Source organism: Chelonus insularis, unplaced genomic scaffold (assembly GCF_013357705.1).
Source record: "Chelonus insularis isolate UGA/USDA-ARS -01 unplaced genomic scaffold, ASM1335770v1 contig_208_pilon, whole genome shotgun sequence".
Classification (NCBI taxonomy): domain Eukaryota; kingdom Metazoa; phylum Arthropoda; class Insecta; order Hymenoptera; family Braconidae; genus Chelonus; species Chelonus insularis.
In genome coordinates this window covers 176062-198434 of record NW_023276428.1, presented here as the reverse complement: position 1 = coordinate 198434, position 22373 = coordinate 176062, and the positions used below count along the sequence as shown (strand labels likewise).

Here is a 22373-nt window from a genome sequence, read left to right as displayed (position 1 = left end):
CGTTGCTGTTTTAAACTACATATGTTTACTAGCATAATCATTCTATTTAAAAAAATTTGTATGGTTTTTTAATAAAATTTATGGCAATCTGGACTTGAAGTTTTAAATATTGGAATATTAGTAGTGTTTTTGTATATGTTACCAAATACTGGTAGAAGAATTATATTTAATAATTTTATAATAATTATTATTTTCACGCTTGTTTTTGATGTGGTACTGGTGCAGGATTTGGTTCAGATCGAAAACATGATAAAAGGAAACCTGTATACATTGCAAAAAGTATTGTGATAATAATCACCATGTACATGTAAATATTAAGTTCTGGTTGGCGGAATCGATTTTTTCTTAACCATTCTAGTACTTCATCCTCTTTATGAAGATCACCTAATAACATAAAATTTATTATACCATTTTTCTTTTTTAATATAATATATTTATTTTTACCTCTATAAATACTAGGGAATCTTTTCCTAAAGTAGACAATAGCTGGCAATTTAGTAACACCCCATTTTCTTGCATAACGTGGATCTGCCATTTTCACAAATGTGATATCCAAATTATCAGTTTCACCATCAATCATCTCTAACTTTTTATCTACCTCTTCGCTTTCTTTATGATGATGCTCATCTAAATAGAGATATTTCTTAATATTATTAATCTTCAATACCTATTGATATAAATTTTAAACTATTTTATAAATAAAACAATTTCATAATAAAACTTACAGAAAAATACAGCTAAGAACTCATTTTCATCAAGTAGTTTATCAAGCATTTTTTTATTGACCTCTTCAATTTCATTTTTAATTTCAAACACATCTTGCGATGTTAACCAAGCGAGTATTTTATCCTCTTGTGTGAGATCACCATCATAAATCAGAGGTGTTTTCTTCCTAAAATATGTTAAAGACGGCAAATTCATAATGCCATACTTTTCAGCAGTTTCAGGACTTGAAATTTTCACAAAATCTATTCCAAAAAGATCAGCTTCTCCGTCTATTTTTTCCAGAGACTCCATTATCTCATCGCATTCAGGGCAATCTTCGTCATCTTATAAAATAAAACACATATCTTTATATAATTATCATATTTACACTATATTCCGGGGAAAAATATCTTCATCTCATTTAATCTGATTAGATACAAGATACAAGACTTTTTAATCTAATTAAACTTGATTAATTAATATTAAACTGATTAAACTGCATTGAATCTAATCATTCATATGAAGATGATAATTATTAGAATAATAATTTTAATGTTTCTCCCCGAACACTTGATAGAGTATAAGACATACAAAAGAAAACTGCCAGAAATGGAGATTCATCGAGTAGTCGTTCTAACATTCTTTCATTAACAGATTCAATTTCATCTGCTAATTCACGGTTATCATCGTCAATTAACCATTCTAACACTGATTCCTCACTCTGCAAATCACCTGAAAATCATATTGTTCATTAGTAATGAATATTTCAAATTAAATCGATCAATTTACCTTCGTAAAGCAAAGGATTGCCATTTCTAAAGTATACTAGTGCTGGAAATGTTTTAATGGAATATCTCTTTGCTAACTGGGGATCATGAATTTTTACCAACTGAATCCCAAAAACATCACATTCATCATCTATTCGTTCAAGTCCTTCTAAGATTTCATCACATATATGGCAGTTTGTTTTATCTAAATGTTATATCAGTGAAATAATGTTTGTAAAAAATTAATTGACAAATAATTCATAAGCTTAATTTCTTTAGTAAAATATCTTACAAAAATATACAGCTAGATATTGAGTATCTTCAACAGAAGCTTCAAGCATTACTCGAGTAATCAGCTCGATTCTATCTTCAGTTCTTTGTGTAATGAGCCACTGAAGAACTTCTTCTTCTTCCGATAGCTCACCTTCAAAGACATTGGGAATTTGAGATTCAAAATAAACTAAAACTGGAAAGTCTGTCACGCCATAGTCTTCAGCAATTTTGAAATCCTATTTTTTTATTAAAAAATTTAGTTATGTAATTTAATACAAAATGTATATAATAATACACAAATTTCATACCTGTGTTTTTACAAATGTTATGCCATGTCGATCACAATCATCATCAATATTTTCTAATTCTTCAAGGATGCCAGCACATTGATCACATTCATCACTATCTGTTGAAGATATTCATTGATAAATTTACTAATAAACAAAAACAATATAAAATAATACAACTAATAATATCAACTATTGTAAAGCTACAAGCACTGGTACTACTGCTCTATAAAAAAAATAATAAAAATATTTTATCCAATCTTGTTGGAATGGTAAATACACAAAAATAATTGTCTAATAAACAATTGAAGAAAATAAGGAAGTAATGTCATTTTTGATGAATCCACAGTGTCTTCTTGTGTGCTAATAAACATTGAAAATATTGTATCGTACTTTACAAAATTAGTGTTGTTAATTTATGTCAAAGAGAGTTATTAGTAGGAAGAATAGTTAGAGATATTGAAATTTTAATAACATAAAATAGTGTTAAATTGAAAACATTATGTAAATGAAAAATATAATTTGCGACTCCATCATAAATATGTAGTACCATCCGCTTCTTCAGTTACTTCGGGATGTTCAATCGTCCGGTGCTCCTGATGTTTGTGACGTATCTGCTTGCGGAACGCTTTCGAATGGCACATGTCGCAAAGCGTTCTGTTCCCTACGGCAGCATTAGTATACATCAGCTCGAGAAAGAAGACAGATGAGAAAAGTAAGTAACAAATAACAGATAAAAATGCATAATTAGCGAAGACTAGGGCATACATCACGCAAAAGCATTCTGTGAATAATTCATTATTAATATTTCTTTATTTAAATTTTATTTATTTATTATTGCCTTGGAGTAAGATATTGTGTTAAATAAAAGATAAGAACCATACGTCAGACTCACAAAAATATACTGCCAAAGACGACGATTCGCGAATAAGATGTAGAAGATCTTCCCCTTCAAGGGCTTCTATCATTTCTCCAGAAGGATCTTTCTGCGTCATTAACCATTGAAGAATTTGATCTTCATCATATAAATCTCCTATTGAATGAAAATTATAGAATAATTATCAGTTTCAATGTTAATTTTTCATCATGAATTAAATATTGTTCTTACCAGCATAAATAACAGGTTCTTTGGATCCCATTCTAAAGAAGAGTATTCCTGGTAATGCAAAAACTCCATATTCTTTAGCAAGCTGTTTATCATCAATTTTAACAAAATTAATTCCAGCATGATCTGCTTCATCATCAATGTGTTCAATTTCACTCAAAACTTTATTGCATTGCTTGCAGTCTTTGCTATCTATCCAAATAGAATTTGTTAAATTATTTTATTTCATTAAAATTATTTTAATATACTTACAAAAAAATACAGCCAAATAATCGGATGTTTGACGAACTTTATCAAACATTTTTCTATTAATTCTTTCAATATGATCTGTCAGCTCCATATTCTCGGGATTTGTTAACCAATCTAGTATTTCTTCTTCATCATCGATATCACCATCATAATTAATAGCTTTTCCTTTACGAAAATATGTAATACCTGGTGGATTCCTGAAACCATACTTTTTTGCCATTAAACGATCACTCATTTGAACTATTTTTATTCCATATTCAGCAGCTTCATCATCAATCAACTCAATATGACGTAAAACTCGTGGACTTTCTGGATCTTCTTCTTTGTCTGAAAGTAATAAATACTGGCAAACGTATAAACAAGATTATTTAATCGTTAAAAAATGAAAAAACTTACAAAAAATAACTGCCAAAAATTCTTTAGTTTCAATATATTTTATTAATTGATCTCGATCAATTTTTTCTATACTCGCATCGTTTCTCTGTTTCACCATCCAACTAAGAACTTCAGCTTCATCTAAAATATTGCCTAATAGATTGGAAAGAAATTATTATATCGTAACGTGTTGTTTAAAATCATTTTTGAAGACACAAACTATTCGTGCTATTAACTTTAATCCACACGACAAATATACGCACTTATGTTATTTATTAAAAATATATTGTAAAGAATTGATAATACAAAATTATTTTCGTCAAGATCAAATTCAATATGATCTATGTAAAAAAAATTGTTTACGTTAAACTGATGGAAATATGTCGTAAAATATACTATATGATAACAATTGTTTTTACACAGAAATCTTTTAAAACATGTAAGTATTATGAAAATATGAACGACATCAAAAATTAGTTCTTCATTGTAAAAAGGCATTTTCAAAAGGCCTTCACGGTCTCGACGCCAAATGTATGGCAACTATTAATTATATAAAATTTATAACGTTCTGACTTTCGAAAATGTGCTTAATTAATTATTTAATTTATAATTATTATTGATACTGGAGATTTTTTTCATATATCAAGTGTGGCTGCCAATGTTGACGGCGGGACCGTTCTGGAATGGCTATACAGATTAAGCGAACTAAATACTGATTTTTTTTTTTTAAAAATAAAAAAGTCTCGTCGTACGTACCATCATTTTATCACAAAATGATTTTCGCTCATAGAAGTGTTGAATTAGATACTAACTTGGCTTGATGTAATTATAAATAATAGTTTTAGGAAATATAATTTCTTTTATTTAATAATAATGTACCGGTTTGTTTCGTACATTGAGTCATTTTCTAATCATTACAATCATCAATAAATTAACATTTTTATACAATATAACACTATTATAGTTTAATAAATAAATAAATAAATAAATTTACTGTAACAACTATAAGGTTCTAATTATTTCGGTGGTATTTTTATAAATCGGATCAAATTAAAGAACAAAGAGCATTTTGAATAAATGTTAGCTACAGGCAGAACTAAAGAATGACCTATTTCGATGATATCATTTTGTTTTTGTCCTTTTGAAATAAAATAATAATTAAATAGGCAACGCGCGTACATTAAAATGCAAAAACGGAAATGCGATTTAACGTACAATGATATCAATTATAATTATAAGTAGATAAAAAGAACAAATCTTAAAGTGAGAAAGAGAAAAAAGTTAAAAATGATATTAATTACGATTACGTGCACTTATAATAATAGTAAATACAAGAAATATTGATTAATTATGATTAATTCAAAAACGATCGATAAATCAAATTAATTGCTATATAATTTTAATTCAAAAGAAACAATAAATTAAGGAAAGACTAATAATTTGAACAAACTGTATTGTAAGTTTTAATAAAACTGCAATAAATCGAATAATGATTCGGTTCAAAAGAACGTCATTTCTATAAACAGTTAGCCGGTACATGGAAACATGTAATTTTTGAATTTATCACGAAGTAATAGATGATAGTGAAGATGATGAATTCGATGGCATGGTAGGTAATGTATGATGACAATGTATCATTGTATTGATGTAGTTTCATGTAGACCAGGATGCTTTAAGTTGGCTTTCTTGAACGACGCTTTTCTCCACGTTTTATTTGTTTCATTGGCTGGATGGACTCTTCAAACCTTCATTAGATAGGGGATCCCCGCAACAACTAGAAAACCGTAGAGAAAATCTATATCTTCGTAGTTTACACAGTTTTAATTTTGTTCATCTGAATGATTTAGATATTTACCACTCCCGAAAAACCCTTTTTTCGGTTTAGACGCGGCATGGCTTGTTGATGACTTGTCCTTGTCTGTTCCAATCTTTGCAATCTTTTTGCTGTCCTTTGGAGTAAGTTTGTTTATAGGCTTCAGTTCAGGGGTAACAGTTGATGGTGCTGATGAAGAATGACTTGATAACTTACTACCAGCCAGTGTCTTTGAAGGTTGTACAACGCGGCTGACCTTGGCAACCTTGGTCCCGCGGTTGGTATTAGCACGACAGCATTGGTACGGCTCATAGGAGGGTATCGTGAGTTTCGCGCTTTTACCACCCATCCCGATGTAGAAACAGCCGTCGCCTGTCGATAAGCAAATAACGGGTCAGACAACATAATAATGGCTGATCTTTTCATTTCAGTTTTTTTTTTTTTTAAAAAACATAAATAAGAAAATGGGAAATTTTTAGTTGCATTAATTGAGTGAGTATCATTAGCAAATTAACATTATGAGCAAAGAGCGTGCCCTCTAAAATTTTGAACACAGTTATTATATTTTTTGTCAATTGTAAGTATCATAAACATGATTCATAGCAAACCCCAATTCTTAGTTACAATCAATCGTGCAAATTTAATGCCAATTTTCGTTCATATTATTGAATAATAGTAGTTAGAAAATGTATCTATTTTTTTCATTTATTGTACGCGTTAAGCAATGAAGAGCTAATAAATTAGTGGTCAATACAATTATTCAAAGTTTTACTGTCAATTATTGTTGATTGATTATGATTCGTGTAATAAAGTCAGTTGGAAATTTGTTATAAAATAAGATATGCATTAAATAATCAATTGACCACCCAAATATTATAGTTTATCATAAGTTATATTATTAAGCGACGCATTAAATTAATTTAGGTGAATCAGAAAAAAAAATATAAGTAAAAACTATTATTAAATCTAATCATGATACGCCTCCAGATCAGCTTATAATAGTGAAAAATAAACGCGTTTCGTAATAAATAATAAGCCGGGAATATACATCAACAGCTAAAGAGTTGATGTTGGCACGTATGAATACTAAGGATAACTACCTACTATGCGTCAACTACTAAAAACTTGAATTTAAAAAAAATGGATAAAAAAATCATGAAAAAATATAATTTGCCACGCATCAAACTTATGACTCCTTGGCACATCTAATCCTTGACTGCGATCAATCTAAAGGAATACCTACTATAATGTCTGCTCTCCTTGATTTTTATGAACTTTTATCTTATTTTTTATATGAAATCTTATTCAGTTTATTGATAAAGTTGCCCAGATTTTTTTGACGAAATTTTATTCCAAATCTTCATCCTCATCATTTTACTTATGATGCTGTTGCTGATTACCTTTTGTGGATTCTTTCTTCAGTGCTCGGCTAGATTTTTTCTTGAAATTAATTCCATCTTCCTCATCATCATCATCATCAATACTATCATCATCATTATCATTACTATTGTTATTATCATCATCGTCCTCGTCCTCATCATCATCATCATCATCATCATCATCATCATCATCATCATTATCATCGTCGTCTTCATCATCATCATTATCATCATTATCATCGTCGTCTTCATCATCATCATTATCATCATCATCATCGTCGTCTTTATCATCATCATCATCACTGTCTTCATCATCATCATCATCATCATCATCATCATCGTCGTCGTCTTTGTCATTATCGTCCTCATCTTCATCCTCATCATTGTCATCATCATCATTATCATCATCATCATCATCATTATCATTACCTGTGTATTGAGATTTAAGAAATATCATCACAATAATAAGAGGGGTAGGTATAGTTCTCTTTTTTAATTTCGCTTAAGATATTCTTTCATAATTTCATAAATGTCCCGAAAAATAGCTACTGGAGGTATTATAAGTTTTTGACATAGCAAAAAAAATAGTTTAAATGAATTAATTGTACTTGAATATATCCTTAGCAAGCGTAAAGGCACTAGTTCGATTTGTTAAAACATGCGACAAAAAAAAATAAAAACAAAAGTATTAATTAAATTTGAAATTTGCAAGAGTAAGTATGTGTTTAATAACTGAAATACTACTCCAATTAGAACATAGATTCAAAATATCAGATAGATATTAAGGACAGGATAAGTTTTCAAGATTTTTCATTAAATTGATGACATCGCGATTCAGTGATCATCTCGTTAAACAAGACAACATAAATTATAGAAACAATTGATATCATCATACACAGTAATCTTATTCATCAGTGGGCAAAATGCATTGTGTCATGACAAAAAAATATCAATCTTTTTAAAAAACATAAACATATCAGTAAACTAATTAATGCCTGAAAAATAATTTGATCTAAATATGAAATGTAGAGTTGCATTAAACAGTAACAATTCTTTAGTAGCGATAAAAAAAAATATATCCAATTTTTTCTCATTATAAAAAATCACAAATCTTTTCAGTGTGATAATTGTAATGATGGTGAACGCGCACGAATGGGAACCATTATTTTCTCATTGTTTCTATAACCCGGTATATCAGTTACGATCGATATTAAAGTCACAAAGAATAGTACACCCGTAATAATAATCATCATTTTGCTTGTTTCCTTACTTTTTTGTTCGATTAGCCATTCCAGAACTTTGTCCTCGTTCTTAAGATTACCTATAAAAGTCAGACACACGCACACATTTATAGAATAATTTAAATGTATACAAATTATAAATGTAACACAAATTTACATTACTTAAACTACGAATAAGTTAATTAAATTTGTCTAATATAATAGCCTCGCTTAAAATTATCTAGATAAATATTGATTTTATTCTATAAATTATTTACTATTATTTAATGGAAACATCTTAATATTCAAGTGTTTAGTTGTTAAGAATAAAAATAATTCTTACCGTCATACATAATAGGCACTCCAGTTTCATAGTACACAAGTGCAGGAAATGAAAATATTCCAATTTCTGCGGCAAGCTTGGCGTCTTTGGACTTAACAAATTGAATTCCATGTTTATCGGTGTCATCATCAATTGTTTCAAGTTCTTCAAGTATTTGACGACATGTATCACATTTTTCTTCATCATCATCATCTAAAAATAAATAGGAAATCATTGAAAAGTTATAAGCATGATAATTAGAATAAAAAATAAATTTAAAAATATAAATTATTTTTAAAATCTTACAGAATAAAACAGCGAGATGTTCAACATCGTTTATTAAAACTTGAAGTGTTTTTCGATCAACACTTTCGATAACATCTGGAGTTGAACGACGAAGCTCTAAAACCCAATCAAGAATTTCATCTTCATGCATCATATCACCGGTATAAATTTGTCGAAATTTATGGCGATAAAAAGCCAGAGCTGGAAGTCCAGGAAGATCATATTCTTTTTCAATACCCTCATCAGAAATTTTGACAAAGTCAATATCTTTTTCTTCACATTCATCATCAATATTTTCAAGCTCTTGAAGAATTTTCTGACTTCGTTTATCACCTTCTTTATCTATTAAAATAAATATAAATATTCAGAAATCTTTGTTAATAATAAAGATGATATACATAATGATGTTATAATTGAAAACTTACAAAAGAAGACAACAACATAATCATTTTCATCAAGAATATTTTCCAACATTTTAGAGTTTACTTCTTCTATTTTTCCTGGTATTTCAAGAGTATTTTCATCAGTTAACCATGAGAGGACTTCGTCTTCGTCTTCAACGTCTCCACTGTATACAAGAGGGTCTCTATTTCGAAAGAACACTAAACTCGGTAGATTTTTGATTCCATATTTCTTGGCTAATCCTACGTCTTCAGTAGTGACAAAAATAATTCCTGTTTCATCGAGCTCATCGTCAATATTTTCCAGTTCTTTCAAAACAGTGTCACATTCATCACCATCATCACAACGACCACCTAACGAATAATTATTTTTATCTTAACTGTGATTATTATTACATGAAAATTTAAGTAAAAAATTTGAAAATAAAAAATACTTGCTAAAATAAACAACAACATATTCATGTTCTTCTATGAGTGTAGACAAAATTTCATCAGTGACTTCTTCTATAGTGGCAGTTTTTTTTTGCTGAATTAGCCATTCAAGTACTTCATCTTCATTGAGTAAATCACCCTCGTAGATAGCCGGTATTTTTGCTTCAAAGTATACAAGAGCAGGAAGATGATCAATACCAAAATCTTTAGCTTCTGCTTGATTATCCATACGAACTATGACGATTCCTTCTTTTTCTAAATCATCATCAATATTTTCTAATTCATTTAGAATTCGAATATTTTGTTTATCGTCTTTATCATCTGAAATATCAAAATAAAGTAAGTAAAAAATTTTGGAAACGATTATCATATAATCATACCGATAATGTCCAAAATGTGACTTACATCGGAATTACTTACAAAATAATACAGCAAGATATGGTTGATGTTCAATTAATTTATCCATCATCTCATCTGTAACCTCCGGAATTTCACGATGTTTTTTTTGATGAAGTAACCAACCAAGTAGTTGATCTTCATTCATTAAGTCACCTTTATTTTTTAACATTAATGATTAATAATTTTTCAAGACAAATATTAAATTTAAAAAAACAATTACTTTAACGTAATTACCATCATAAACATGTGGAATTCCTTTTTCGAATAAAACTAACGTTGGAAGTGAATCAATGCCGTATTCTTTGGCTTCCTCTGCATCATCAATTTTGACAAATGCAATATCATGTTGATCACAATCGTCGTCAATATTCTCTAATTCTGCCACTACTTTTTGGCTTTTCTTTTGATCTTTATCATCTGAAGAAAAATATTGATATTAATTAATATGAATTAAAAAATTTTTAGAATAATAATTTTTTTTATATACTAACAAAATAAGACTGCTACATGAGGCATTTTGTCAATAACCATATCCAACATTTCATCAGTGATATCTTCAATTTGATCGGAGGCTTGTTGTTGTTCAAGCCACTTGAGAACTTTTTGCTCATCTTCTAAATTACCTTCATATATAGTTGGTATTCCTTTTTCAAAATAAACAAGCGTTGGAATTTTTTCAATTCCATACTCTTTGGCTTCCTCGACGTTATCAATTTTAACAAACACCACTCCAAGTTGATCACATTCATCATCAATATTCTCCAATTCATTTAAAACTCGTTGAGATTTACGGTCGTTATTGTCATCTAGAATATTATTTATTACAAAAATACATTTATTTTTGTATCTTTTAAAATTACTTACAAAATAATACTGCTATAGTTTTGCCATCTTTGACTAAACGATCTAGCATTTCATCAGTTACATCTTCGATTTCATCTTTTTCTAACTGCGACAAAAGCCATTCAAGTATTTCGTCCTCATTATCAATATCACCTATAACAAAAATATTTATACTTCATTGCTTACAATAAAATGTTACATATTTACTCATATTGCTTTATTACCGTCATAAACATTCGGAATTTGCTTTTCAAAGTAAACTATAGCTGGTACAGAATCGATACCGAAGTCTTTAGCTGCTTTATCATCATCAATTTTTACAAATTGAATTCCATGTTTATCCAAATCATCATCAATTTTTTCAAGTTCTGCAAGTACTTGCATGGAATCATCATCTCCATGATCATCTAAAAATGTACATTCGAATTATTTTAATTATTTATTAATTTTAATAAACCGATGAATGAATAAATATTTACAAAATAGCACAACGAGATTGTCCATGTTTCCAATTAAAGTATTTAAAGTTTTAGCTGTGACATCTTCAATTACATCTTCTTCGTCCCCTGTACTTTTATTTGCTACCAACCACTCCAAAACATCTTCTTCTCTACTAAGTTCATCTACAAAATATTGATGTTTTAATTACGTCTCTTCATTGCATTATTTATTTTTAACTGTTTACTTACTCTCATAAATAATTGGTATTTGATGACGGTAATATACTAATACAGGTAATGGACCCAAATTATATTCTTCAGCAAGCTCTTCGTCTGCAATCTTAACGAAACCAATTCCAAGTTGATCAGCCTCATCATCAATATTTTCCAATTCCATTAGTGCCTTCGCACATTTTTTGCAATCGGGTTTGTCTGTCCCATTTCCAATCAAAATAATTTAATTTAATTTTGTACATAAAAATTTAATTAAATAAAATATGAAAATTTCTGATTATTCAGTTGTAAATTGGTTGACTATACAGCTATTATTTTCTACGACTAAAACTAAATAATGACTACTATGCAACACTATAGACTATAACGATAGCTACTAACTATTACTACTGCATTGAGAAAAATTTTTCTGTCAACTATTAATAAATTATTAATATTCGTGAAGCCGAAAATTTAATAAGAAAAGAAGTTTGATATCAAATTTTTCTCAATCCAACAAATTGGCAATTTCACAATTATTAATGGCAGTGAAAGAAGAACAAATATGTTAAATCGCTGAATGTACAAGTGTCCTGCTTATTAAGTAGAAATTTTCTCTATGTTCTACTGGGTTTTTTCTCTATACAAATGTTAAATGGCATTTTGATGAATTGATAGATGCCTATTTTTAGAGAGTATACTTACTAGAACCAGAACCAGCACACCGCTCCGAATCTGGACCTATTTACATTGACACACAGAAAAATAATTTTTTGCGTTTGAGAGGCATTATTTACAAAATATAATACATAGTATGTTAACACTTTGAAAGCATTATATTTATATGAATAATTAAAAGTAATTTTCAAATAATCAATTTTGAGTCCAGTACAAATTTTAACTTTAGCATGCAATTCGACAAAAGCTGAAAATAATTTCACGACATTCTTCATTTTTCACCATTATGTACATATGTACATTAAATATTATATTTAATATCGAAAAAATAAAATCCAATTTAAAAAAACTTACAAAACAGAACTGCAACAAATTCTGTATCTTCGACAATTTTATTCAGAATTTTAGCATTAACTTCTTCAATTCGATCTGGTAAATCCATTGCTTCGAGACTTGTGAGAAAGTCTAAAACACTTTCTTCATCCATCAAGTCACCTATTTAATAAGATAAAGGTATCAATATGTGTTTGTTATCGTTTTTTTTATATTACTTTAATTTTTAATATATTTATAGAATATGAAATAATTGTAGGTCAAATGACTTGAGCTTCGCGTATGCCAGGCAAGGTTACTGTTTCGGCGTGATTCCAAAAAAAATTTCTGGCGACTCTTGTAACCGCCTCCACAGGTATTATCAGGATTACTTTGTTGAGAAACAAGAGTGTATGATAAACATAGTTTGTCTGAGCATTCATAATGTCTGACTAAATCACACATAGTTCTACTAAATTTGTATTACCAACTTTTCTTGGACTTGACAAATGTTTATTACTCATCAATTGAATTATATTTAATTGCTGCTTACCTTCGTAAATAATCGGTTCTCTTTCTCGAAAATATGTAAGTGCCGGGAAGTTTTTGATGCCATATTGTTTTGCTAAACGTTTGTCGTTGATTTTTACAAAGTCGACACCAAAGGTATCGGTATCATCGTCTATTTTTTCGAGTTCTGATAAAACTTTATCGCATGTAATGCAACTTCTTGCATCTGAAATATCCAATATTATTGATATAATACAACATACTAAAAAAAAACAAATTTAAATAAATTTTTATCAAAAAAATATTTCCAACAATGTAATTTAAGTATAGAGAGATCTTCAAAACAATACATACAGTTGTTGATGAGCATTTTATACTTTTATGAACATTGTTATTATTTAAAAACTTACCAGACTGAATGAATGAATAATGATGAGCTAAAGAAAATCATCAACAAATCATAATAGCGAAAGATTTAATGTTACATCACATTAACCTTGAGTTTCAATTAGCTCAACATCAATACTTGAGTAATATCTATTCAAAATATTCATAGTTGATCAAAACTGATCATGATTCATCAAGAAGCTATTCAAAATTTTATTAATCATCAACTGAAGTTTGATTTTAAATTTTTAAAAGCCACATATCAATCATTTATGCAATAAAAATGAAAATAAAAATTTCTTATTGTATTTTTAGAAATTTTTGTTATTTTATGATAATGAGACATATTTAAAATTATCATAAAAACTAAAAATGTCAAACTACCGATCAGCATATTTTTTTAATTCGATTTCCAAGTTATATGTAGGGTTATATTTATTGGACAGTGGGTATTAAGTTACCAGCATACTGATACGTAAATATTTCATTTTACACAAGCAAGTATACATTTAAGATATTTTTTTTATGTCTATCACAATCTATTTATAATAATGAGACGATGTTTTGATTTAGTGTATTTACTTTTATTTTCAAAACGTTATCAATTAACAGTGAAGAATAGCATAGCAGTACCCGTATACGCCCGCCAATTTAGGTGATGTTCCTGAGAATAGAGCAGAGAAATAAGTTAGAGGGAGTTGCTGGTAAGAAAGAGAAAGAACAAAAATACGAAAGAAGGTGTCACTATCGCCATTCACGCTATTTTTTCACGTCCTTCTTATTTTCACATTATAGTATTTATATTTATGTTTCCGTTGCCACTATTAACAACCACTGATACATTTATAATAAATTATAGAAGAAGATATCCATCATCATCCCATATTTCAATGTAACGTTAAATTTGGAAATACCTTTTGGGATATTTTTGTCAGTCAATAGAAGATAGAAACTTGAAATTTAAAACAAAATGACGTTTAATCTTTTAATGACATAGCATTGAAAAATAATTCGAAAAAATTTCAGGTATTTAGTCTTTTTAATAATGAATTTATCTATTGCTTGTAAATCAAAAAATATAGACATACAATAAAATGATATTGTATGTTATAATCCCAGATAAATGAATGATTCCACAATTGGGCGACTCTTTTTGATGGCAACCTGTTGCGGGAGATCGGATTGTCGTTGCAATGTTTTCCGGACAGAACCTAATCGCTTTCCGAGGTAGAAGTAATTCTGAGAGGGGAACGTGTAACATCGTGCAGTGCCAAAATAACTCGGTACGTATTCTAAATGTGGTACAGGCCACCGCGTCGATAGACGACTACAGCGTCTAGTGAGTGTTCTGATTTAACTAACTTCTCCTTGTAAAATCTCGAACAATCTGCCGAATCATTATCTTTATTTGATATAAAATAGGTGTATGGATGAAAGAAAAATAAATTATTACTAGAAAAGGTTTCGCTGAACTGCAAAGAGTATTACGCAATCCTCACTACAGCATGCTTGGTATCACGTGTGATTTACATTTGTGTAGCATAAACGATTTCATCACATTCAATTTTTAACTTACACCAAAACACAGCGACAAAGTCCTTTTCATTAAGAATACGTTCTAGTTGTTTTGCAGTAACCTCCTCAATCACTGACTCGGCTCCTTTCTGATGATGATGTCCAGTTGATGATGATGATGATGATGATGATGAAATAGTCTTTCCACCACGATTAGCACTATTATCATCTTGACGCACATTTTTAGCGCCTTCTACGCCGCAATTTGTGCTACTTAAAATCACCAGGACACCGAGGATAAGGAAGAGGAAGAATACACTTGGCCTCGGCATCACCGTGCGCCAGTATCGGCACCCCGTCGAACCGTCGTTCACCCTCGACATCGCCGCACTGACTGCGATAGTTATTTTTGATTTTCGGACAGCGTCCGCCCTAGCTGAGTATGAGCTCGCGTGATCCAAAGCGCCGTCGCCGGAATATACCCTGCAGAGGGGAAATCAAATCATGATCATCATTCAAAAATTATTGACATTGGTCCTCTCAACGAAATTTATCATGAATCAAAGCTCTTTTAGCAGCTACACCAAATTCACTCGTGGTATAATTCAAAAAGGTACGTGGTGTAATCAGAAAATCTTCATATTCATTCAGTTTGATATCCATTGTATCTTTATTAAATTTAATCTATCACAGATATCATTTTATTGGTACTTGATATGAGTATAGTATTGAACAAATAAAATCATAAAACCGAATAATCATAACAACAATGATATTCAGATGAGTTTATTTTTTCAGGGTGAGGTTGATAAAAATACATTTCAATGACGGAAAGACGATGCTTTGAGTGATTTTATAAAAAGACACATCCCTACCTATCGTTAGAAGCGTCAATAATGAAAATTTATGGAGCTAAAATAGGTAACCGATTTTTAAACTCTAGAATCACATTTATTTTTCAAATTATAAATTTTTTATCAAATTAATTATTATTATGGTTTATTCAGTTGTAAGCCAATAAGTATTTATAAAAACAAATAGAACAATCTATAAAATAACAAACATAAAAAAATTATTATTCAATTATGACCATAAGAATAATATTATTTAACTACCTTTCAAAGGTAAAAACCTATTAACGTATAGAGTAGTAGTGGTGCTGTAGGGTCTGACAGCTAATAATCCTCTTACTCCGTTCAGTTTCTCGCTGGACACCATGAAGGGTGTAGCAGGCATGGATATTGTTATTGTTGGAGGTGGATTGGTAGGCAATATTATTATTTTTAAAGATCATAATTGGATAATAATTATTTATTTATTGTATTCATGAAAAATAATCATTGGTTATAATTAAAAATTTTCTCATCAGGTAGGAGCGCTCAGTGCATGTGCTTTAGCTAAACGTGGTCATCGTGTTCGTATATATGAATATCGGTCTGGTATGTATTTTATAGTGATATAATACTTTCATTCAATAAAATTCGTAAAAAATTTTATGCTTACGTTATCATAAATATATAGATATAAGAATTGAAGAATCAAGGGGTCAAAGTATTGACCTTGCTCTTTCTGTTCGTGGTCGCCATGCTTTAAAGCTTATCAATCTTGAAGATAAAATAATAAATCATCATGGAATTGCAATGCGAGGAAGAATGCTTCATGGAAAAGACGGACATCTTCAGGAAATGATTTATGACAGCGTAAAAAATAATGTGATTTTTTAAATATATTTTATCTTTTGGTAAATATGATTTTGAAAGAGTAGAAAAAATATTAATTATTTTATTTAAAGTTGCTCTATTCCGTCAGTCGAAAATATATGAATCAAGTCCTATTGGATGGTAAGTTATCAAAGATTTTTATTTAATAATATAATAATTAGTTAATAGAATGATAATTCAAAAATATTAATTGATTCTGACATAAATTCATAATAAATTCAACTCATGTAAAGAACATTAGTGCACTTCAAGTGAACTGAAACCATATGAAAGAAGTATCAAATTTCTCCTCCACTTTTTTATTATTCAAACGAAAGAAATATGCAGAAACCTAGAGCTAGTATCGAATGTAAAACAAATTGCGAAATTATCATTTACAAAATATATATCAAAAAATTCATCTTGTACTATTCTAAATTAACAAAAATTCGTTAAGTATTATTTTACGTGATAACCGCATGCATTTTTTGTATTGCATTTCAACGTGTTATAAACATTTCATTTTTCTGGATACAACTGTACAACTGGTTAACCATATAAATGACCACAGCTGCCGACAAATATCCTTCAGTGACATTAATTTTTAATAAAAAACTTGTGGAAGCAGATTTGGATCTTGGAAAACTCAAATTTTTAGAGTAAATGAGAATTCTGTTTAATTAATCATATTTAAAAAATTTGATGATTTAAATGAGAATTATTTCAGTACAAACACGAAGAAAATATTAAATGTAGAAGCTGAATTAATAATTGGGGCAGATGGTGCACATTCTACAGTAAGAAAAATGATGTTAAAGCGACCAGGATTTGATTTTTCACAAACATACATTGAACATGGCTACGTAGAACTCAACATTCCTCCTCACTTGATTGATAAAAATCATCCAGAGAAAGGATTCAAAGTACATAAAATATATTATCATAATATCATATCAATTATCATACAAGTATTCATTGATTATATTTATCGTACAGTTTTGTATGAGTCCAAAACATTTACACATTTGGCCTAGAGGAACATTCATGATGATTGCAATGCCTAATGATGATTTCACTTTTACTGGCAATCTCTTTGCACCTTTGAAAATCTTGAATGGTTTAGATACACCAGAGAAGTTAGTGCAGTTTTTTACCGAAGAATTTCCAGATATTCTCCCACTTCTTGGTAGTACCCAAGTACTCATCGACAACTTTTTTTCAATTAAACCAAAAACATTAATATCTATCAAATGTAATCCTTATCATATGGGAAAAAGTTTAATTCTGGGAGATGCAGCACATGCAATGGTACCTTTTTATGCTCAAGGGATGAATGCTGTATGTAATTATTTTTTTATTAATCATTTTCTTCTATGATTAGAACATAATAATAAATTCATTTAGGCTTTCGAAGATGTTCTGATACTCAATGAATTGATGGATATTTATGACGAGGATATGTCCAAAGTATTACCTGAGTTTTCAAAAGCTCGTTGTGCAGATGCTCATGCTATTTGTGACCTCGCAATGTATAATTATATTGAAGTAAATTTTGAAAATTGTAACATATATTTAAACATTATTTTACAAACGTTTCTATTCACCAGTATATTTTGAGTTATCGTAAGTAATTATTGACTTATCGTAAATAATTGTTGAGTTTTCATAGTAATCAAGTTTACTTACGAGAACACAAAATTCATTGTTGAATGGCAATATTTTAACGTGTATATTTCAAAATGTACACTTACAGTTAATGGAATAATTCTTACCTTGTACATTAATTCATATTATTACATTAAATTCTAGATGCGTGAGCTTGTAATGAAAAAATCATTTCGTTTACGTCGAAATATTGATACTTTGCTTCATCGATTGTGGCCAAATGGTTGGATACCACTGTATAATACTATTCATTTCACTCGGATGGGCTTTCGACGTTGTATTGAAAATCGTTCATGGCAAGATATGGTAGGTTATTCTTAATCATTATCAGGTTGTTCTTAATCATTATATTATATGAACGTTTTCTTAACAAATTAAAAAATAATTTTTCAGGTAATTCAGCGTTGTATGTGGGGCTTATTTATTCTTGTGACATTAGGAATACTCCTGCTCTCTATTCACGTTAAGTAATCATTCCAATCATTTTATAATAATCATTTTATTCATATCCTATTTTAGAATTACATATTATACGTAAATAAACACTATGTTGCAAGGACTTTTTATATTGATACATTCTATAACAATTTTTGTAACTTATTTTATATGTTTGTCATAAATAAATACAATATTTTCCAAGATTATGACAGATAAAAATGCACGTTCTATAACATAATGAAACATATAAACATCTATAATTAAAATTTTTGTAAGCTTGAAAAAATATTGTCAACTAAAATACTACTCTTAATAAAAATAGATAACAGATTTATAACATATGTTATTTCATCATTACTGAGCTTTTATATAATTATATTTAAATGAAGAAACATCGTTAAAAGTAATCATGTGAGTAAAAAAATGCTAACAAACATATTATAATGTTTTTTGTATTGCAGTATGTTTATTTATTGCAGTAATATCGTTTTTAGAGGTAATTATAATTGTTTATTCTTTAAAATTATTTTTGTGATTATATTAATGACTTGAAGTTGGAAAAACTATTCTATACTTAACTTAATGTTATCTGCATTTTCTAGATATTTATGTTTTTCTGTTTCAAATAGTTCTATTAATTTCTCTTTAAATAAATCGTGATATTTATTTATTTCTTCTCTTGTTGGTTCAGTAACTTTTGGAACTTCAATCGGTGATCCAACTAGAATAAATAATTTAAAATAATTATCATTTGAAAATAACATATTACATATAAGTCACTCACCAACAACAGAAATTGGTCTTCTTCGCGGTATAATACCGAATGAATATTGAAAAAATCCACGACCGATAACAAGAACAGGAATAACTCCAACGTTTTTTCTAAAGAATTCTTGGATTCGATTGAGAAGTGAATTTTTGGGTGCTACAATTTGATCAAACAAATCTGTTTCTCCAAATGAAAAAACAGGTACCAATGGTGTTCTGTTTCAGTAATTGTAAAATTAAGATAGTTGTAATAATGTAACATATAAATTGAATAATGAAAAAAATACCAACCCAGTCTTTAAGGCAATTTTTACAAAACCTTTTCGTTTATTACAAAGAGTGCGATAAGTTGAAGGGCGAGACATTAAAGCTTCTGCAGCACCACCCACTATTAAAATGACTGCTTTATTTAGGTCATCTGGGTCTGATGACTTTTTATGTTTTAATAAACATTCTAAACTCTCTGCCTTCGAACTACAAGCTCCTAAATATAAAATGAATATTTATAAGCTAAGTGTAACGAATAAAAAAGTGAAATAAAGATTGAGATATTTACCGAAAGCATAAATACATTCCCGAAAAAATGGGAACATAAAATGTTGTGTAAGAGTAATCAGTCTTGGTTCTAGACCCGGAAACAGTTTGTGAAAATTTAAAGAATCAGTGGCAAATGACGCAAAAGCTCCAGTTGCCAAAATTCCGTGAGGAAATGAGCATAGTAAATAATTTCGAGATGGATCCAGATCAGCTGTTTTATACAATTTTATTGGAAAATAATCACGAAAATAAGCCCACCATGAACACCTTCTGATCCAACGAGTATATCGTTGTCTATTAAATAGAAAAAATAAATAATTTAAAAAATATATTATCACCAATTACCAATACCGGCTTTTTCTAATAAAGTATGTGAATAAACTTACCTACGTCCACCTTGAATACACGTGTCTCGATCGTAGTAAATCCATGCAATATAAATAATCACTAAATATCGAATCCATTCAGTAAAAAAAATTAAATAAATAGCTAAAAAACAACCCATTGAACCACCAAATACAATAAAAACGAACCATCCTCCAGCGGCTAAAGTTTGAAGCCGTCTTTCTAATGGAACACAAATTGGCGCGAATTGAATACCAAATAATTTCATTTTATTAGTGATTAATTTTTGAGTTATATTGTCTGAACATAATTAACTCATCATAAATTGTTGTTTTTATATTAATAAAAACAATCTAAGGTATAAATTGAATTCACACAAAGTGTACAATTGAAGAAATAACGTTAATGAATTTAAAAAAAAAAAAAAATTTATAGATGCTAATAAAAATATGGTGAGTGTATTAATGTTGATCTAAATTGTCAGCAAAAATTACTTTGCTCTCTAACAGTTACACAAAAACACATGTGTCTATTTATTAATAGAATAAATATGACAACAGAATTTTAGAGTCTAATAATGTTCTTCGAAAATTTAACACTATGATAATATCGGTAAAATACTAAGCTATGAACTTGAAGTAAAAAAAAAAAAATTGTAAAACCACTTGTCAATGTTGAATACCTCATACTAGTTTCAATAGCGACACCAAGGCATCGTCGAACTTTGCATTTCAGACATAGTTCTTTATGACGATAAGTATTATCTTATCTCAGGTATTTAAAATGTTTGGTGTCAATTTTTAATATTTTCGAAATTATAATTTGCTTTTTTAATATTTTTAATATTTATTATAAAGAAAAATCCATTTTTCATAATCCTGGAAATTTATTTTTATTTAAAGAAATTTTATACGCAAAAATTTATCAGTATGAAAATAATGCTTAATGTTCATATTTCTGACCTTGTGATGTAACATGTAAAGCGAATGGAGTGGAGGACGAGTAACACGATGCTTCAATGTAAATGCTCTTATCTTTTACAATAATCTTTGAGTGCGCCAAACGAACAAATAACGTTTTTCGTACAAGTTCCAATAAATATTTTTTTTTATTTGTAAATGTTAAAGGAATGGTATTTTTTTTTAACATTTATAAAAGAAATTCATAATTTTGTTTACATTTTTTTACACATGAATAATTAAGTAATAATAATATGAAACAATCCTATTACTTTCTTTCACATAGTTAAATCTAACTTACAAAATTATAATTACAATAAATGAGTAGTAAAGAAACAAAATGACAAAATGTTAATCATCAATTCATGAATTACTTCATAAAATTACCCAATAATAGACGTAACAGTTCAACTATTTTAGGTTTAAAATAATTTTATGTTTATCATATTAAAATATAACTGTACAATTACTATGTATCTATTCATTAACAACAAACAGATTGTCCATAAAATATGGTCTTAAAACGTTTCAATTTGCCTTCTGAAATGTTAAAAAAACAATAACTTCTAATTTCTATGGGGTTTGTTCGTATCGCCAGTTGACTTATAAACTAATTGGTTGCAAAACTAATAATATTCAATCTATTCTTATCATCGGCATACATATAATTAGACCATAAAGGAAAGTGACTCACTTTAGAAAATTTTTTGATTTACTATAAGTCTATGAAAACTAAAAAAAAAAATTATTATTCATTCTTTGAGATTGAAGAATTTTATCAACATGAAATTATCAAAAAATTTTGTTATCAAAAGAACAGTAATTAAATCGATTTTAACTAGGGGAATGAACTATTAAAGATATTTTCAGAGGTACGCCGTTTACTTTGTACAACACTGCAAATAAAACGAATTAAACTAGTTGGATTACCAGCTAAGGCGTAATACTTCAAATGTTATTATATTTATCATTGTTATTTTTGTTAAAAATTGTTAACAATAGCGCAGCCTCTACCAGTGAGTGATAGCGCAAAGCTCTTCATACTTTATTG

General features: G+C 28.8%; 3 protein-coding genes across 7 annotated transcripts; 1 reads left to right on the top strand and 2 right to left on the bottom strand.

The window, feature by feature from the left end:
• Positions 1–146: 146 nt before the first annotated feature.
• On the bottom strand, positions 147–15324 carry hlk (hulk). Of its 4 annotated transcripts, none has more exons than XM_035079053.1 (27): positions 14972–15324; positions 13052–13234; positions 12541–12681; positions 12214–12249; positions 11545–11727; positions 11335–11478; positions 11080–11262; positions 10877–11008; positions 10504–10818; positions 10247–10429; positions 10034–10165; positions 9620–9934; positions 9206–9535; positions 8802–9122; positions 8517–8708; positions 3783–3914; positions 3390–3713; positions 3141–3329; positions 2928–3065; positions 2583–2696; positions 2054–2151; positions 1765–1981; positions 1495–1677; positions 1297–1437; positions 726–1049; positions 445–627; positions 147–384 (listed from the first exon to the last, which is right to left on the bottom strand). In XM_035079053.1, the coding sequence occupies exons 1-27, from the start codon at positions 15291–15293 to the stop codon at positions 194–196; spliced, it is 5346 nt and encodes a 1781-aa protein (XP_034934944.1). In that variant the 5' UTR covers positions 15294–15324; the 3' UTR covers positions 147–193. The 4 variants fall into 4 exon arrangements, with proteins under 4 accessions (XP_034934944.1, XP_034934947.1, XP_034934945.1 ...); XM_035079056.1 differs by lacking the exon at positions 14972–15324 and adding an exon at positions 13419–13545; XM_035079054.1 differs by lacking the exon at positions 12214–12249.
• Positions 14792–19065, top strand: cn (Kynurenine 3-monooxygenase cn). Of its 2 annotated transcripts, XM_035079065.1 has the most exons (11): positions 14792–15523; positions 15709–15831; positions 16280–16349; positions 16432–16622; positions 16703–16751; positions 17182–17269; positions 17338–17533; positions 17607–17948; positions 18015–18155; positions 18420–18581; positions 18669–19065. In XM_035079065.1, the coding sequence occupies exons 4-11, from the start codon at positions 16551–16553 to the stop codon at positions 18744–18746; spliced, it is 1128 nt and encodes a 375-aa protein (XP_034934956.1). In that variant the 5' UTR covers positions 14792–15523; positions 15709–15831; positions 16280–16349; positions 16432–16550; the 3' UTR covers positions 18747–19065. The 2 variants fall into 2 exon arrangements, with proteins under 2 accessions (XP_034934956.1, XP_034934955.1); XM_035079064.1 differs by lacking the exons at positions 14792–15523; positions 15709–15831 and adding an exon at positions 16104–16174.
• LOC118064455 (2-acylglycerol O-acyltransferase 2-A-like) lies at positions 19003–21114 on the bottom strand. The gene is made up of 5 exons (XM_035079066.1): positions 20405–21114; positions 20038–20312; positions 19773–19965; positions 19498–19697; positions 19003–19434 (listed from the first exon to the last, which is right to left on the bottom strand). The coding sequence occupies exons 1-5, from the start codon at positions 20629–20631 to the stop codon at positions 19277–19279; spliced, it is 1053 nt and encodes a 350-aa protein (XP_034934957.1). The 5' UTR covers positions 20632–21114; the 3' UTR covers positions 19003–19276.
• Positions 21115–22373: the final 1259 nt, after the last annotated feature.

Bases quoted from the DNA above. Each gene is read 5' to 3' on its own strand.
- hlk (XM_035079053.1), bottom strand. From the start codon at position 15,293: ATGTCGAGGGTGAACGACGGTTCGACGGGGTGCCGATACTGGCGCACG. The intron at 9,123-9,205 runs GTAAGTTTTCAA...TTATTTTAATAG, and splicing joins TTATGTTGTTGTCTTCTTTT to ATAAAGAAGGTGATAAACGA. The intron at 628-725 runs GTAAGTTTTATT...ATCTCTATTTAG, and splicing joins GTTCTTAGCTGTATTTTTCT to ATGAGCATCATCATAAAGAA.
- cn (XM_035079064.1), top strand. From the start codon at position 16,127: ATGAAGGGTGTAGCAGGCATGGATATTGTTATTGTTGGAGGTGGATTG. The intron at 16,175-16,279 runs GTAGGCAATATT...TTTTCTCATCAG, and splicing joins TTATTGTTGGAGGTGGATTG to GTAGGAGCGCTCAGTGCATG. The intron at 16,752-17,181 runs GTAAGTTATCAA...AAATGACCACAG, and splicing joins GAATCAAGTCCTATTGGATG to CTGCCGACAAATATCCTTCA.
- LOC118064455 (XM_035079066.1), bottom strand. From the start codon at position 20,631: ATGAAATTATTTGGTATTCAATTCGCGCCAATTTGTGTTCCATTAGAA. The intron at 20,313-20,404 runs GTAAGTTTATTC...TCTATTTAATAG, and splicing joins TGTATTCAAGGTGGACGTAG to ACAACGATATACTCGTTGGA. The intron at 19,435-19,497 runs GTGAGTGACTTA...TATTTATTCTAG, and splicing joins AAGACCAATTTCTGTTGTTG to TTGGATCACCGATTGAAGTT.